Source organism: Perissodus microlepis, chromosome 3 (genome assembly GCF_051167445.1).
Source record: "Perissodus microlepis isolate ML-2025 ecotype Zambia chromosome 3, ASM5116744v1, whole genome shotgun sequence".
In the NCBI taxonomy this organism is placed as follows: domain Eukaryota; kingdom Metazoa; phylum Chordata; class Actinopteri; order Cichliformes; family Cichlidae; genus Perissodus; species Perissodus microlepis.
Genome location: NC_140463.1, coordinates 40,926,479 through 40,940,205, shown reverse-complemented (window position 1 = coordinate 40,940,205; position 13,727 = coordinate 40,926,479). Strand labels below are relative to the sequence as shown.

At 38.9% G+C, this 13,727-nt stretch overlaps 2 protein-coding genes across 3 annotated transcripts; both read left to right on the top strand.

The window, feature by feature from the left end:
- Window positions 1–795: 795 nt before the first annotated feature.
- LOC146391508 (uncharacterized) lies at window positions 796–2,114 on the top strand. Its single transcript, XM_084922824.1, has 4 exons — window positions 796–880; window positions 1,186–1,316; window positions 1,474–1,533; window positions 1,679–2,114. The coding sequence occupies exons 1-4, from the start codon at window positions 796–798 to the stop codon at window positions 1,955–1,957; spliced, it is 555 nt and encodes a 184-aa protein (XP_084778950.1). The 3' UTR covers window positions 1,958–2,114.
- A 3,460-nt stretch (window positions 2,115–5,574) lies between these two features.
- LOC146391507 (uncharacterized) lies at window positions 5,575–9,140 on the top strand. Of its 2 annotated transcripts, none has more exons than XM_084924462.1 (4): window positions 5,575–5,696; window positions 6,079–6,156; window positions 6,265–6,321; window positions 6,551–6,881. In XM_084924462.1, exons 1-4 carry the CDS (start codon window positions 5,652–5,654, stop codon window positions 6,746–6,748), a joined length of 378 nt encoding a protein of 125 aa, XP_084780588.1. In that variant the 5' UTR covers window positions 5,575–5,651; the 3' UTR covers window positions 6,749–6,881. The 2 variants fall into 2 exon arrangements, 1 of the variants encoding a protein (XP_084780588.1); XR_014799936.1 differs by lacking the exon at window positions 5,575–5,696 and adding an exon at window positions 8,590–9,140 and having other exon boundaries at window positions 6,047–6,156; window positions 6,551–6,571.
- Window positions 9,141–13,727: the final 4,587 nt, after the last annotated feature.

Below are 13,727 nucleotides of genomic sequence, written 5' to 3'. Positions count from 1 at the left end.
ACTGATAAAATATATCATAACCCACAAAATGTAGCACACCAATCAATTAGTCACATGATGAAGGCTAACCAATTTATACACTCATATCATTAATTTAATATATACTCATTCCTCACCACTCTGAAACATAAGGCTCAGGCTTTTGAAATATGTCTGTTTATGCCTCACTGCCAGGTGATAAGGCTACTGGATTATCACATAAAGGTATCGTCTGCTGCTGGATTAAAGCAATATTCACTCACATTCACAATATTTGTGCCTCAGTCTGAATCACAAAATTGGTCATGTGTAAACCTTAATCTACATGATGATAAGAAAAAAAACATTCTGCTCTTCAGGCACTGATAGGTATAAAACTACTATATAAATTTCTATTCCAGGTCTACTAAAAACAGCATTAACAGTAACATTCTCTAAATTGTCAAGTTACAGAAAATACATTATTAGGTCTGAAAAAGTCTGACTTGCTCTTTTTATATATACTCTTAACTTCATCTCTTTTTTTAAAGGCACCCATATACATAGATAGTTAATAGGTTTATTATTACTGTTAGAGAAAGTTTGAAATAACCATATTACAAATTACTGACGGAAAACTGTACTTATTGGAAACCCAGACTGTGTATTGGTGGTATTGTACATTTTTCAATTAGAATATATATTCCCTGGAATTTTCAAATGTTGTTTCTTTTTTGTTAGGGTTAGTAAAATGAATATGTGTAATATCCCCAATCCCATGCTTTCCTCTTCAGACACTTGTAATCAAACACAATGATGCAATTAGTTTAATACGTCATGAAGATTTCTGTGAAAGTGAAACAACAGAAAGTGCTCAATGTAAACACATATCAGAGGTGCGCCATCAGGGAGGTGGCTGCAGGTCTGCATAAAAGCACTGTGTAAAGTCCCATCTCTTCATTTCATTTATCAGCTTGTATTTGCATCACAGGTAAGCTGAAAACTAATATTTACAACATCATAGTTTATTCTAGAACTTTTCACTAATCAGACGGTTGCAGATTCGACTGAGTATTTCTATTACCATTGTTTGTGTATTGCTAACATTGTACATTTTTTAATTAGAATATATATTCCCTGGAATTTTCAAATGTTGTTTTTTTTTTTTGTAAATATTCTATTTGTTTTCTTACAGTGTAAAAATTTCATGTTATTTACTCCAAACAGTGATGGCAGCAGCAGTTTTGGCCAGAAGCAGAGGGGTGGCTGTTTCCAGCATCACCAAAGGCCTGTTCCTCATGTCCACCCTGCTGTGTCTGATTTGCCTTTCAGCTTCACTGATAAACAAGAACCAACTGGTAAACTGATGCTTGCTTTAAGTCCAATCTTTTATTTTTATCTAATGCATGTCAGCAGCGATTGTGAGTCACCACAATCACATCTGTTGCTGAAACTATATAAAAGTTTTTGTCAGCCATTATAAACTGTAACCACATGTCACTGCTCCCTGTTAAGTTCCAGGAAGTGCTCAAGGAAAGTTACAAGGAAGCACAACAGGAAATGGATGAACTGATGGTCAGTAAAAGTTTCTCACTGCATATAAAATATACTGAGTTTGTCCCTTGTGTGCATTAAGAATAGCATCATGCATGACTTTGAAGCATGACTTTGTTGTGTATTTATTGATCTTGTGCCATGAAAATTTTCTTTTTCCTATTAGGAGTGCAAGTCAGACATGTTGAAAGCTTCAGAGCTGGTAGATGAATATCTGGCTCTCATGGACCCAATGATAGCAGTGATCAAGAAATTTGACGCACTGCTTGGTGAAACAGATCCTGACACAGATATGGAGGACCTTAAGGTTTCCATGGAAGAAACCAAAGCTGAACTAGACAGCACAAATGAAGAGCTTGATGAGGAAATTGTATCCATGGAAAAGAAACTGAGAACAATGAAGACATTGATTGAAAACGTTGGGGAGCAGCACACTGAACTGTAAATACATAAGTATTTATTTACAAGTGCTGCATCCCTTCAATTTGGACTAAAATAGCCTCTGAAAATACTTGTTTTACCTGTTTGAAAACAATGTCAATGCAAAAATAATACAGAATAAAAACATTTACATTCTCTTCATGCTCTGGTAGTTATGTCAACAACAGACAGAACTAATGACACACATTTTGACTTGGCATCATTTCAGGTGTCCTGGTAAGTAATGAAAGTGAACGTCTGCTAAATGGAATGATTTTGTGAAATAGCACCTGGAACCCTGAAGGACCTGACAAGGCTCAGAGTGCTCATTTTCAGCTTTTTATATTATTTTATTCACAATGTCTGTGTTGTCAGTTTCACAGATCTTGCTGACACTTTGCAGTGCTCGCTGCTCTCTGCTGCAACCTGATCTGATTATTCAAAACCTTGTATGTGAGGAGCATATGATCACACAGTTTAACACCTTGGTGCAGACATGGATACTCTATTACTCTTTCTTTCTTTCTTTCGTTTTTTGCCAATTTGTAGTTTGTTTTTTAACTGTTTGAGAGCAGGCACAGTCTCTAAGGGGATGGGGGTTTGGGAGGATAAGCTGATTGAGCCGACTGAGACTTGTTTAAAACCTTCAGATTATGAAGTGCTGAATGTTCATTTAAAGTGGTGCCTGTCACATTGCTCCACACCTGCATAATGTCTTTGGTGATTATGGAGAAAGCTTATGATAGGGAGGAACTGTAATATTGCACAAGGAAGTCAGAAATGGCAGAGAAGAACGTGAGAGTGATGCCGGGCATGTATGAGGACACTGACAGTGGTCAGGTGGGCAGTTTGCCTGTTTGCATTCATTCAAAAAACTATTTATAACACTCACGTCATTAAAAGACAGGAAAATTTTTATATATAGTTACATTTATATCATCTATTTTATAGTCATTGATAATTACTTTCATTTTATTTTTTGTTTAAACTTTTTTTTCATTCTTTTTCATCACAACTACTGAAATTTACGGCCTTGTCAGATATACATATTTTATTAATATTACTCCTGACACTTACTTTTGATAAGCATGCCTTTTCCCACAGTTTGTACTGTGTCTCCCTACCTTCAAACAACTACTGAAAGCAGCTTAAAAGTAGATTATTTAGTGCTTTGTACATTTTCATTGCAGTGCTGAGATCAACTAAATGGTAACATTTTAAGGCAGAAAGTTTAATGAATAGTGCAACCCTATCCATTTAAAATTCTTACCCCTTTTTTGTAGCACATAAATTGGATTAGTGTTTGTTTCATATGTGCCCCCATACTTTACCTCCACACAGTCTACATAATACAGTATGGTCACTAACTATTGTCAAAGAACATACAAACACACAGTTGTATTTGTTGGCAGCAGTGGTGAACCCACAGCAAGAGGGTCTTGGGTTCTAACCTGGGTAGGAGTCTTCTGTGTGGAGTCTCCACATGGCCTTGGGGATTTGCTTCAGTGTCTCTCACCATTAAAAACATCTTAGATTAATACTGCCTGCTTATATCATGCATTCCACTATCTGATTCAAAAAAGCCTAATTACCTCACATTTTCTTTTAAATTTGATTTTGGTTTTAGACGGAGATGATAATGTACATATTGTATCACTTTATACAGACAGTATCTGATCTAATCTAAACAGTATTGGTATCACTATGAGAGCTGAATAAAGCCTTGGCTTGTGATCAAAACTTGACAGACCGGCTATTCACCGAGGCAATACTGTGACTGTTCAAATATGTCAGCCCAAAAGAGTAAAACATTGCATGTTGTTCTAAACGTGTCTGTCAATTTCTCTTTCGTTTTTGACATTTACTGTAGTATTTGCAGCAAATGAAGAGTTGTTTGTTTCCTATAAAAACAAGTGTAGAAGAAAAAGACAATTTAATACAGTTAATCGCTGTTGTGTAATTATCCACTTGTAATTTCCTTTTATGTTGGAGTCTTTTTCTGCTTGGTGTGCTACTAGTGTAGGCATGAAATTCTTTTGTTAGTACATAGTGATAAACAGCAGCCTTGGGGGAAAATCCTAACGTGAAGGAATAAACACAAAAACAAGTATTCCTTAAATCATATATTTCTGTCCTCATTGCCAGACACTAACCATCACTCTTTGGTTGTGTGGTTCAGTGGCAGATGTTCAATAAATAAGATAGAAAGACACCATTAGAGTCTCTCAGTCCTTATTTGTTGTAGATTTCCACAACATTTGGCTTTGTTGGCAGGATCACTCATGTGACTGCTTCTGGGCGAGGTGTCAGACAGTGATCTGATATGAAGTCCAGTGCAGGCGATCAGCTTGAAGTCACTGCATATCCAGTGGTGCGGCTTCAACTGACAGGACCCAAGCCGATAGTTTCCATGTCCCCTGAGAGTGCTGTGCTGACAGAGCCTGAACTTGGGGATTCTCTTCCCTTGTGAGTAGAACGAAACAAACAAAATGAAACGAAACAAGCTTTATTGGTCACATACACAATCATATAGAGTACAACATAATGTGAAATGTGTCTTGCCCGAGCTGCGCAAAGGCTGCAGACGTAGCCGCGCCATTCCAGGACTTGGTGTTTTTTTGGCATGGGGGGCCTAGCCAGGACCCTTACTGGATACTGGGAGGAAATCGAACTTGCGACTTCCGTTCCAAAGGTGTGTGGTCAGCAGAGTAGATTCTGAGGGTTCAACACTGTTTGTGAAATCCAAGCCAAGACTACTGTCACCTATGGATTTCCACACCCCTCTGTCATTGTTTATCACCTGCCAAATCATCTCACCTCGACCACCGGTGGGTCTACTTTGTCACCAGTCTCCAAGGTGTCTCTGTTGGTACTCCCTGAGGGACTTCACCTTCACTGCTCCTGGTGTCCTGAAGGGCTCTGAATTCTAAATATTTCCGGGGTTTCTCACTCCAAAAGGTATTGGATAAAGTGTACACTTTATCCAAAAATGTGTCATTTACACTGTATTTGTTTACATTTTGGAAAATTAAATATGCGGAATTACCTATCAACATTTACTGTTTATTGCATAGTAGCAGAACTACTGAGTTTAAATCTAAACACATTTTTAAAACCAAAGGAGTCTAAGGTAAGTTCTGAAAACAAAAGTGAAAGGGCAGCTCATAACCAGAGTACATAAAGCATTTGCAACGTGTCATCTCATCGTTTTCATTCGTCACCTGTACAGTGCAGCAGGTCTTCTTCCATTCACCTGGCAGGTAAGCTCAGCATTGTACCTTTGGGTGTTTTTTTACTGAATACAATCAAGGATTACATTACAATTATTCACTTGCTTCAAAAATGGGGTGAAAATATGAGAGTCAGTTGCAATCTTCCTTTGGTGACTGTGATGAAACAGGGATGAGGGGGAATTAGTCTGCTATGAGTTTTCAACTAAACAAGGTTAATTTAGCACATAATGCAGATTTAGTTGCGATATTTGTAAAATCCGTTACTCAGTGAGACACGTCGTGGTGTACATGAACCAGAGGTAGACTCACTTGTGGTGGAACAGACTGGGCCAGATCTAACCAGCGCAAATTTAGAATTTGTCTGCCACAGTCCTTAGTGATATTGTTTTAATTCTCACAGTGATGGCAGAAGCAGCTACCAGAACAAGAGGGCGAGTCTGTGTCATCACGTGCTTGTTTCTCTACGTGTTACTGGCGATCTACTCGATGCTGTGCTTCATTTGCATCGCAAGCTGGGCCAAGAACAAACTGGTAAATTTATTATTTGCACATAAACACTGCAAATAATTCTTAACTGCTGAACAGTTTCTGTACTTAAAAGGGGTTTTCATAGAAGCTTAAGCAGCTGTTATTTTATTTATTTCAATATAAATGCTGAGTGCAAAAGAAGAAACAGACACAAAGTGGGTCCAAGTTGCTCACAAGCTAACTTTGAAAGTTTGTCATGTGTAGGCAGTTAGAAAATATATATATATATATATATATAAACTATCAATAACTATATTTCAGATTAAAATATCTATCTGTGATACATTGACAGTCATGCAAATATTATGACTACAGTCTTTTCAACACAATATACTGTAATAAATTTAAATGTTTCAAAAAATGTTATTTTATTGTTTTTCATTAGGCAGAAGAAAACTATAAAAATGCAACCATCACAAAGCTATTTGAATTCACAAATTCACTTCCTAACAAGAACCAGCTGGTAAATTAATATTTTCTTTCATTATTATTTGTTGTTTCCTTTAATTTCATTGTGTTGTTGAGCAGCTGGCATTCTCACTATGCTCTGCTTCTTTCTGCTAAACCTCAGAAAATATTCAGGAAAATCCTCCAGACAGCAGTAGCAGAAGAAGAAGAGAGACTGAAGGTAAGTCAGTCAGTCTCCGTGTTACTCACATGTTGGCTGAGAAAATATGCAGTTTGTGTAGATTCTAAATTATAAATTAAAAACAGCACTTCATTTGACATTAGCATACCTTTAATGTGTTACACCACACACTGAACTGTAACTCTTGTAACTATTGAAAACAGCAGCATCTAAAGGAGAATGCAACATGTTTTAATTCGTGCTAAATGTTTTGTTTTGTTTTTTTCAGGCAGAAGACTACTTCTACATGGTAAATCTCTCAAGAGTTTTTGATGAAAAAGTTTATCTCCTTACTCCTAAACTGGAACTACTGGAAACATTATCAGCTGATTTTCCAGAACTGCGGGAAATAATTGCAATTGGGACGCGATTATTAAAGAATCTCAGAGCTCACTTAGACATGAAACTGGCTCTTCTGGAGGAATAGAGGGTGCAGAGAAATGAATGATGAGCTTCATAAAACTGTCAAACAACAATCTGAATTTTTTTTTTGTTTCCATCTGTATCCCTGTACATCTGTGTTGTGCATATTCAGTTTTTGTTAAATTACATTTCATGAAAGGCAATTTTCTTTAATTTGTTTTTCTTTTTGTTTCCAAGTAAAAATCAAACATATTCCTTCAAATAATACATATTTAAATTCTTTCAGTTAATGTTTGGCACATTTTTACATTGTGACATCCTTGACCAATGATTCTTCTACTGTAAATCAAGTGTGTGCTTAAAATATTACACATCATTTTACATCCTAAATACTATTTAAAGTCTTGAGTAGTGCTTAATAATCCAGGTTAGGAAATCTCTGCTTTGGAATCTGGATTATACTATGTGCAGATTTAATTTCCCCAAGCACGAAAGCTTAAAAACAAACAAACAACAACAAGAAAAAAGGCAAAAACAAAACAAAAAGCAAACAAGCTAAAGATTCACAGTGTAGACTGTGAATTGGAAATGCCTCTGGTATAACAAATATAATGAATGCATGCAGCTTCTTTTTATACAGTGAGGTCTTTAAGTTTTGTATTGTGCTTGTGTGCATTTTGTTGTTTTGCCTCCATGTATTTACAATTTGAAACCAAACAGGCAAGATGTGACTAAAGTTTAGACTTTCAGCTAAAATATTATAATTTTCCTGTCCTGTCATAAATATTAAAGAGGTAAGCATTACTTCTTAATTGCAGTGAATTGATAGGAGAAAAAAACTGTAGAAAACTAAACAGAAGAAAGTAGTAGAGAAATAACAATTGAACATGAAATAGTGAGACACTCACTGCCTGATCAACCCTGGCAGGGCCTCCTTGAATGAGGGTATCTAGTGATAATGGCCGAAACACCCTATGAATCCAAGGTCCACTACTGACGACGTGTCCCAAATTATAATATGATAATCTAGATCAGATCTCTAATCCCTAAACCTAACCAAGGAAGGTAAAAAAAAAATGGCAGATTAGCTTGGTTAAAAGACCGAAACACCCTGTGAAGTTGAGGCACACAATGATGTGTCCCGCTGGTAAAGTTTCTGGGCTGCCTTTCCTCGTAACAGCCATCCCTCAAGACTTTCTCCATTTAAAGCAATGCATTATCAGGGATTGTAACATCTAGTCCTTTTACTGAATCACCCTGCACAGCGCCACTCTCTTAGAAATTATACATGCGTACAACAAAATGTTTTTTTTTTTAACTTTTATTTTACATTCAGATTCAGCCCCAGAATGTAAAGCAAGAATAGTCAAAGTTTTGTTTTAAATAAAATGCCACACTGATAAACTTTCCAATGCTTGAAAGTTTGGATGGACATATTTGCATACCTGAGAGCTGAGTCTGTTTCCAGAGTCCAGTTTGTGATTAAATCTAAGTGATAATTACTGCAGATGTAACACTTAATCTAGTTCGAAATATGAAAAAAATATTCTGTATTAAAAAATGGATGTGAATATTAGTCAGTTAAAATTAAATATCTGTGTTATGTTAAAAGTGACCACAATACCAGGAAGTTGATGTTTGCTGTTACTGTCAACATCATATTTAAAAAATATATATATATTGAGACAATTCAGAATGTGCCTGATAAAGTACGACACCTGCTGGTCACTTTTTGTAGCTACTCTTGTGCTTGCTTTTCCTTTGATTTCTTTCTAAGCGCAGACTTTACCATCTGAAGTAAATCAAAGGGATTGGGTGTGGGTTGGGTGTTTGACCCTCTCTCCACCTCCTCCTCTCTTGCCACTCCTACCCCCCTCTGTCTCTCTCACTCTTCTCTCTCCCCAGGACACAGCTGCTTTTGATTAGCCTCGTTTGCCACCTGGGCCCTGTCAGCAATCACCTCTGAGGCTATATAAGCCGGGGGTGAACTGTGAGTGTGGGGTAGTGATGGGCAGATGAAGCACCATGAAGCACCATGAAGCACCATGAAGCACCATGAAGCACCATGAAGCACCATGAAGCACCATGAAGCACCATGAAGCACCATGAAGCACCATGAAGCGGTTCATCCAATTGGTTCACCCCAGCGCAAAGCATCTTGAAGCTTCATTTGCTCTAGTAGGACACCTACTGGACATAAAAATATTAGTTGGCATGAATTTGAAGAGTGTGGCTTTTTGCACACAGTCTGTAAATGTCAACAACAAAAGGAGTGTGTAAAACATGTATATTGTAGTGATGGCAGTATACTGTGTATATTTATACTGGCAGTATGGAAAATGATCATTTGGAAATGCTTAAAATGGAAATGATCATTTACTGTGAGGTGAGGTGTGGTTGGGGTGTGGGCAGTGGTTGTGGTTTTGTAACGTTGAGGTATGGACAGCTACACACTGAGGCTTTGAGCCTCAGTCCTGCCCACATTTTATTCTGTAAAAACTAAATTTTCACTGCTTTTATGACCTTTTTAGTGGGGAGAACATAGCTAGGATTTAATGATTTAACAAATCTTTTAAATCCTTTGTCCTCCACAATGCTAAATGGCTGGGAGTCCTCAATCACCATGCTAACCAGGTCTTCATCTATTTGAGATTGTTCTCCTGAGGAAAGACAACAAAAACAAAGCACAAATATAAATATCACACACGTAACTTATTACAGTTGTATAATATTGTTATATCATTTAGTAACATTACGGCATGCTATATTATCATGATATTTGATGGCTCACCTGGTCTTGCTCCACAATCGGTGTTCCCCTTATTCTCATGCAAAGCTCTGTAGTGCCTAAGCATGGATGAGGTGTTGTTGTTATATCCCAGCTCCCTGGCACATAGCAAACACTTCACCTTGTACAAAAGTAAAGACAGCTTAACATAAATTGTATTGCACCATCAGTATTATGAAAATACATCTTCTGTAGAAATTTACATACCTTGTTGGGAGGAATAAGATCACAATGTTCCCACACAGGGGAGGACATCCTCCTCTTCTTAGCTGGCTCCATTCTCTCCTGACTTTCTCTCCTCACTCTCATAAACCTCCAAACTCTCTCTAAACACCCACATTTTGAATGAAGTCTGAGGGGTTTATATCGCTGTCATAGCTCGCGGCAAAGTTCGAACCACTTCATGAACCAGTCACGTGGTACAGCCGGGCAGCGAGGCTTCGGACGTCATCATTTTCAGCTCCTCCCATAAATGAAGCAAGCCTCGATACGCGCATCGCGGAAACGCCCCCTCAATTACTCGACACAAGCTTCGAAGCCTCGATACAGAATGTCACATCACTAGTGTGGGGGGGTATTTTCCCCTTTGGCTCTACACGGGTTTCCCTTGGTTTTGGACAGGCTCCTTTGAGTAGTGAGTAGATGGGCTTGTGGGCCCCGGAAGTGTCTCCCCGTGGTGAGGAGCTAAGTGGGAAGTGCCTCCCTTATTTGTTTGGTAGTTTTTTTCTTTTGTGGCTGCGACTGCTTCCTTTGTTTCTTTGGCATTATTGGTAAAAACGGCGTTGCCGGCTGTTTACAACTCTATCTGTTTTCCTATTCATTCTATTTCCGGACCCATTTGTTACTGGTCCCCACACTCACACCCCTGGACCTCTTCGTGGGGACATAACAATGTGGGGGCTCGTCCGGGATATGAATTGAAGGAACAGTGATTAAGTTTTGGTGTGTTTGCCAGTCGCTTGTTTAGTTGTATTGTATCTGCTATGCTCTCTCTCCATTAGCACAGGGGAGTGTCTAGCTGAGCGTAAGCTCCTCTTTCAGGCACTCATTTTTTATTTTGCCTTTTTTATTTTTGGAGTAATCCTGGGTGGGGATTAGTTCCCTGTCGGCTTGTCGGTGCTTTGTGCACCTGATGCTTAGCCTTTAAAGCTGCCTCGAACCTGGCACACTCCAAAAGCTAAGTAGGCTAAGATTTTAGTAGGTAGGTCTGGGGAGAGGGTCGGTGGTATTTTTATTTATTGGTTAACCCTGTGGCCACACGTATTTCCCAACTGTATTTGATTTGTGTGGTGGAGGTGGTTCTCATTTGTTGTTATTGTTAGCCTGGGGTAGTTTTTTGTTGTTTTTAATGGCTACCTTTGATATTGCCGTGTTTACGGCAAACCCTTCGCTTGTCCAGCTGGACGCCTGTAGGAAGAGGGATTTGCATGAGGTGGCATCATTTTATGGCATTGGTGTCTCCACAGCTCTGCGTAAAGCCTGTTCCTCAGGTGCCAGATCAAGCTGTAGCTCCATCAGTGTCTACACCTTTTGCTCAGGGGCTGTCTGAGGACAAGCCGATGACACTGCTTCACTTCGAACCACTCTCCATAGAGTCATCAGTAAGTTCAAAGCAGGATGCTAGGCTCCGTGTACGCCTGGCTCGTCTCCAGCTTGAAAAGGAGGATCGAGAGAGGGAGTTCCAGCTAAAGAAGTAGTTGGAATTTGGGTGTTTAGAGGCAGAGATTGCGAGGGCCATGGAGGTTGAATTGAAAAAGGTAGAGGTGGAGACAACTGTCAAGTTGCGACAGTTGGAGCTCCAGCAGGCTTCCCTTCCTGCAACTGCTTCCATTCGGCAGGCGTTTGATGTAGGGGAAAAAAGTCATCTTGTTCCAGTGTTCCGCGACACTGAGGTTGACAGTTACTTCGAGTCATTTGAGCAAATAGCCACAGCCTTGCACTGGCCACAGGATTCGTGGGCCATTTTGCTACAGTGTAAGCTGGTAGGTAAGGCTCAGGAAGTTTGTTCCTCGTTGTCAGCTGAGGACAGCCTGGACTATGACAAGCTGAAACGTGCTATCCTGCTGGCTTATGTGCTGGTCCCAGAGGTTTATAGGCAGTGTTTCTGGGGGTTGGAAAGGGTCAGTCCTATCTGGATTTCGCCAGGGGAAAAAAGTGTCCTTTTCAATCGGTGGTGTTTGGCCTGCAAAGCTACTGACCTGGCTTCGATATGTGAACTAATGCTGATAGAGGAATTTAAGAACTGCATTGCCGAGCGCATTGCAGTATATATGAACAAAAGGTTTCCTCGCTACAGCAGGCTGCGACGCTGGCTGATGAGTTCGCACTCATTCCTAAAACCAGTGTCAGTAGGTATGACCGACACGATACCCCAGCGAAGGCTAGCGAGGTGCCAGCTGCGCAGCACCCGAAGAGTGAGGTACTTGTATCTAGTCCCAAGGCAGACCAAAAGTGTTTTTGGTTTTTTTTGTTTGTTTTTTATTGTTTTAAGTCTGGCCACTTGATTGCAGATTGTGAAGCTTACAAATGGAAACAGTCGTTTCAACTTCACATAAACCAAAAGGGGTGGGGTTGATTAAAACCATGCCTCCTCTCAGTAGGCCCCCCCACCCCTGAGACCCTGGATGAATGTTTTAAGCCCTTCATTTTTAAGGAGACAGTTTCGGTGTTCTGGTAAATGTTAAATTTGATTGGTGTAATTGATCATGTATGATCTGCATGAAATTCAACAACAAACTAGTTCATTTATTCCTGCTGATATGACATGATATGATATCACAAGCTCACATGAGATTTCAAACCACAGGAAAATCACTGAGAAGCAGAAAAGCACACACACACGACTTCAATGCTATTGATATTTATTGTGATTTAACCTGTCATGGACAAAAAATGTCAAGAAGCTTCTGTATGAAACCTTATAATCATGGCTTTCCTACTTCTTTTTAAAGTATGGACAGACTGCTTGGTGGCAAGCAGAGATGGGCAGTAACGCGTTACTGTAATCCGATTACTTTTTTCAGGTAACAAGTAAAGTAAGGGATTACTATTGCAAAAACGGTAATTAGATTACCGTTACTTTCCCGTAGGAACGCTGCGTTACTGCGTTACTAAAACCGTGATTTTTTTGCAAGAATGTCTCATGACAGTGACGTAAGCGAGTGCGACGTTTGTGACAACAGCTGTGTACAGATCAACAATGGATAATATATCGAGTGCAGGAGAGAGTATGAGCGTGCAGCGTTTAAAGCGTGGAAGTACTGACCTTCCATAAAAAGTGACAAAAACATTAGTGTCCGTTGTGCATGGGAAGAAAACTTCTTTTTACAGCGAAAAAAACCCCTAAACTTCCAAGCAAGCACCGAGTGCGCTATGACGTAATGGGAAATTCACAGAGAAACTCGCGGATTCTTCCACTGACCGCTGCGGCACACCTGCACCAGGGTAAACCTCCGCCTACCCTGCTCCTGTTTTACAGGTGAAAATAGAGCAACAGGACCGCTAGTCTGTGACTTTATTTATTTTCTGCTGTGTTTTACTTGCATCTATTTGAAAGAGTGAGTGTAAACACACACAAAAAAATATTTTATGTGCTGGAATGTGCAGAAAATAGGTTTAAATGTTAAAGTAATTTATTCAAGTCAGAGAATGTTGCATATAATTAAATTTTTGCTTGATGCATAAAGTTAAAAGATTAAAACTAATAAAACAAGTTTTAAAAAGAGACTTTTCCATTTGATTACATTTTGTGATGGATTATGCAGAAAAAGTAGAATTAGCCTGACAGATCTATTGCTTTATTACCTATTCAGGTTGTAAATCGTGTTTTTAAAAAGTAACTAAGTAACTAAGTAATTAATTACTTTTGAAAATAAGTAATCAGTAAAGTAACGGGATTACTTTTTTGGGTAAGTAATCAGTAATTAGTTACTGATTACTTTTTTCAAGTAACTTGACCAACACTGGTGGTAAGAAAATAAAATTGTTTAAAGGGACTTAAAATAATCATGGAAAGGATTTCTACATTAATACATACCTTGACCATACCTTTGAATTTATGTTTCACATTTTGAATTTTAACTGCTTTTGGTGTTTTTGCAATAAGCCAAGTAAGTGCTTTTTGTTAAACTCTTCTTGCTTTGTATGCATCTGCATTTGGGTCTTACACAACATACAGACTGTGCATCCCACCGACCATGAGAACACAATGAGAGCTCAGACACAGGAAGCACTCTTTATTAGCATTTTCTGAATG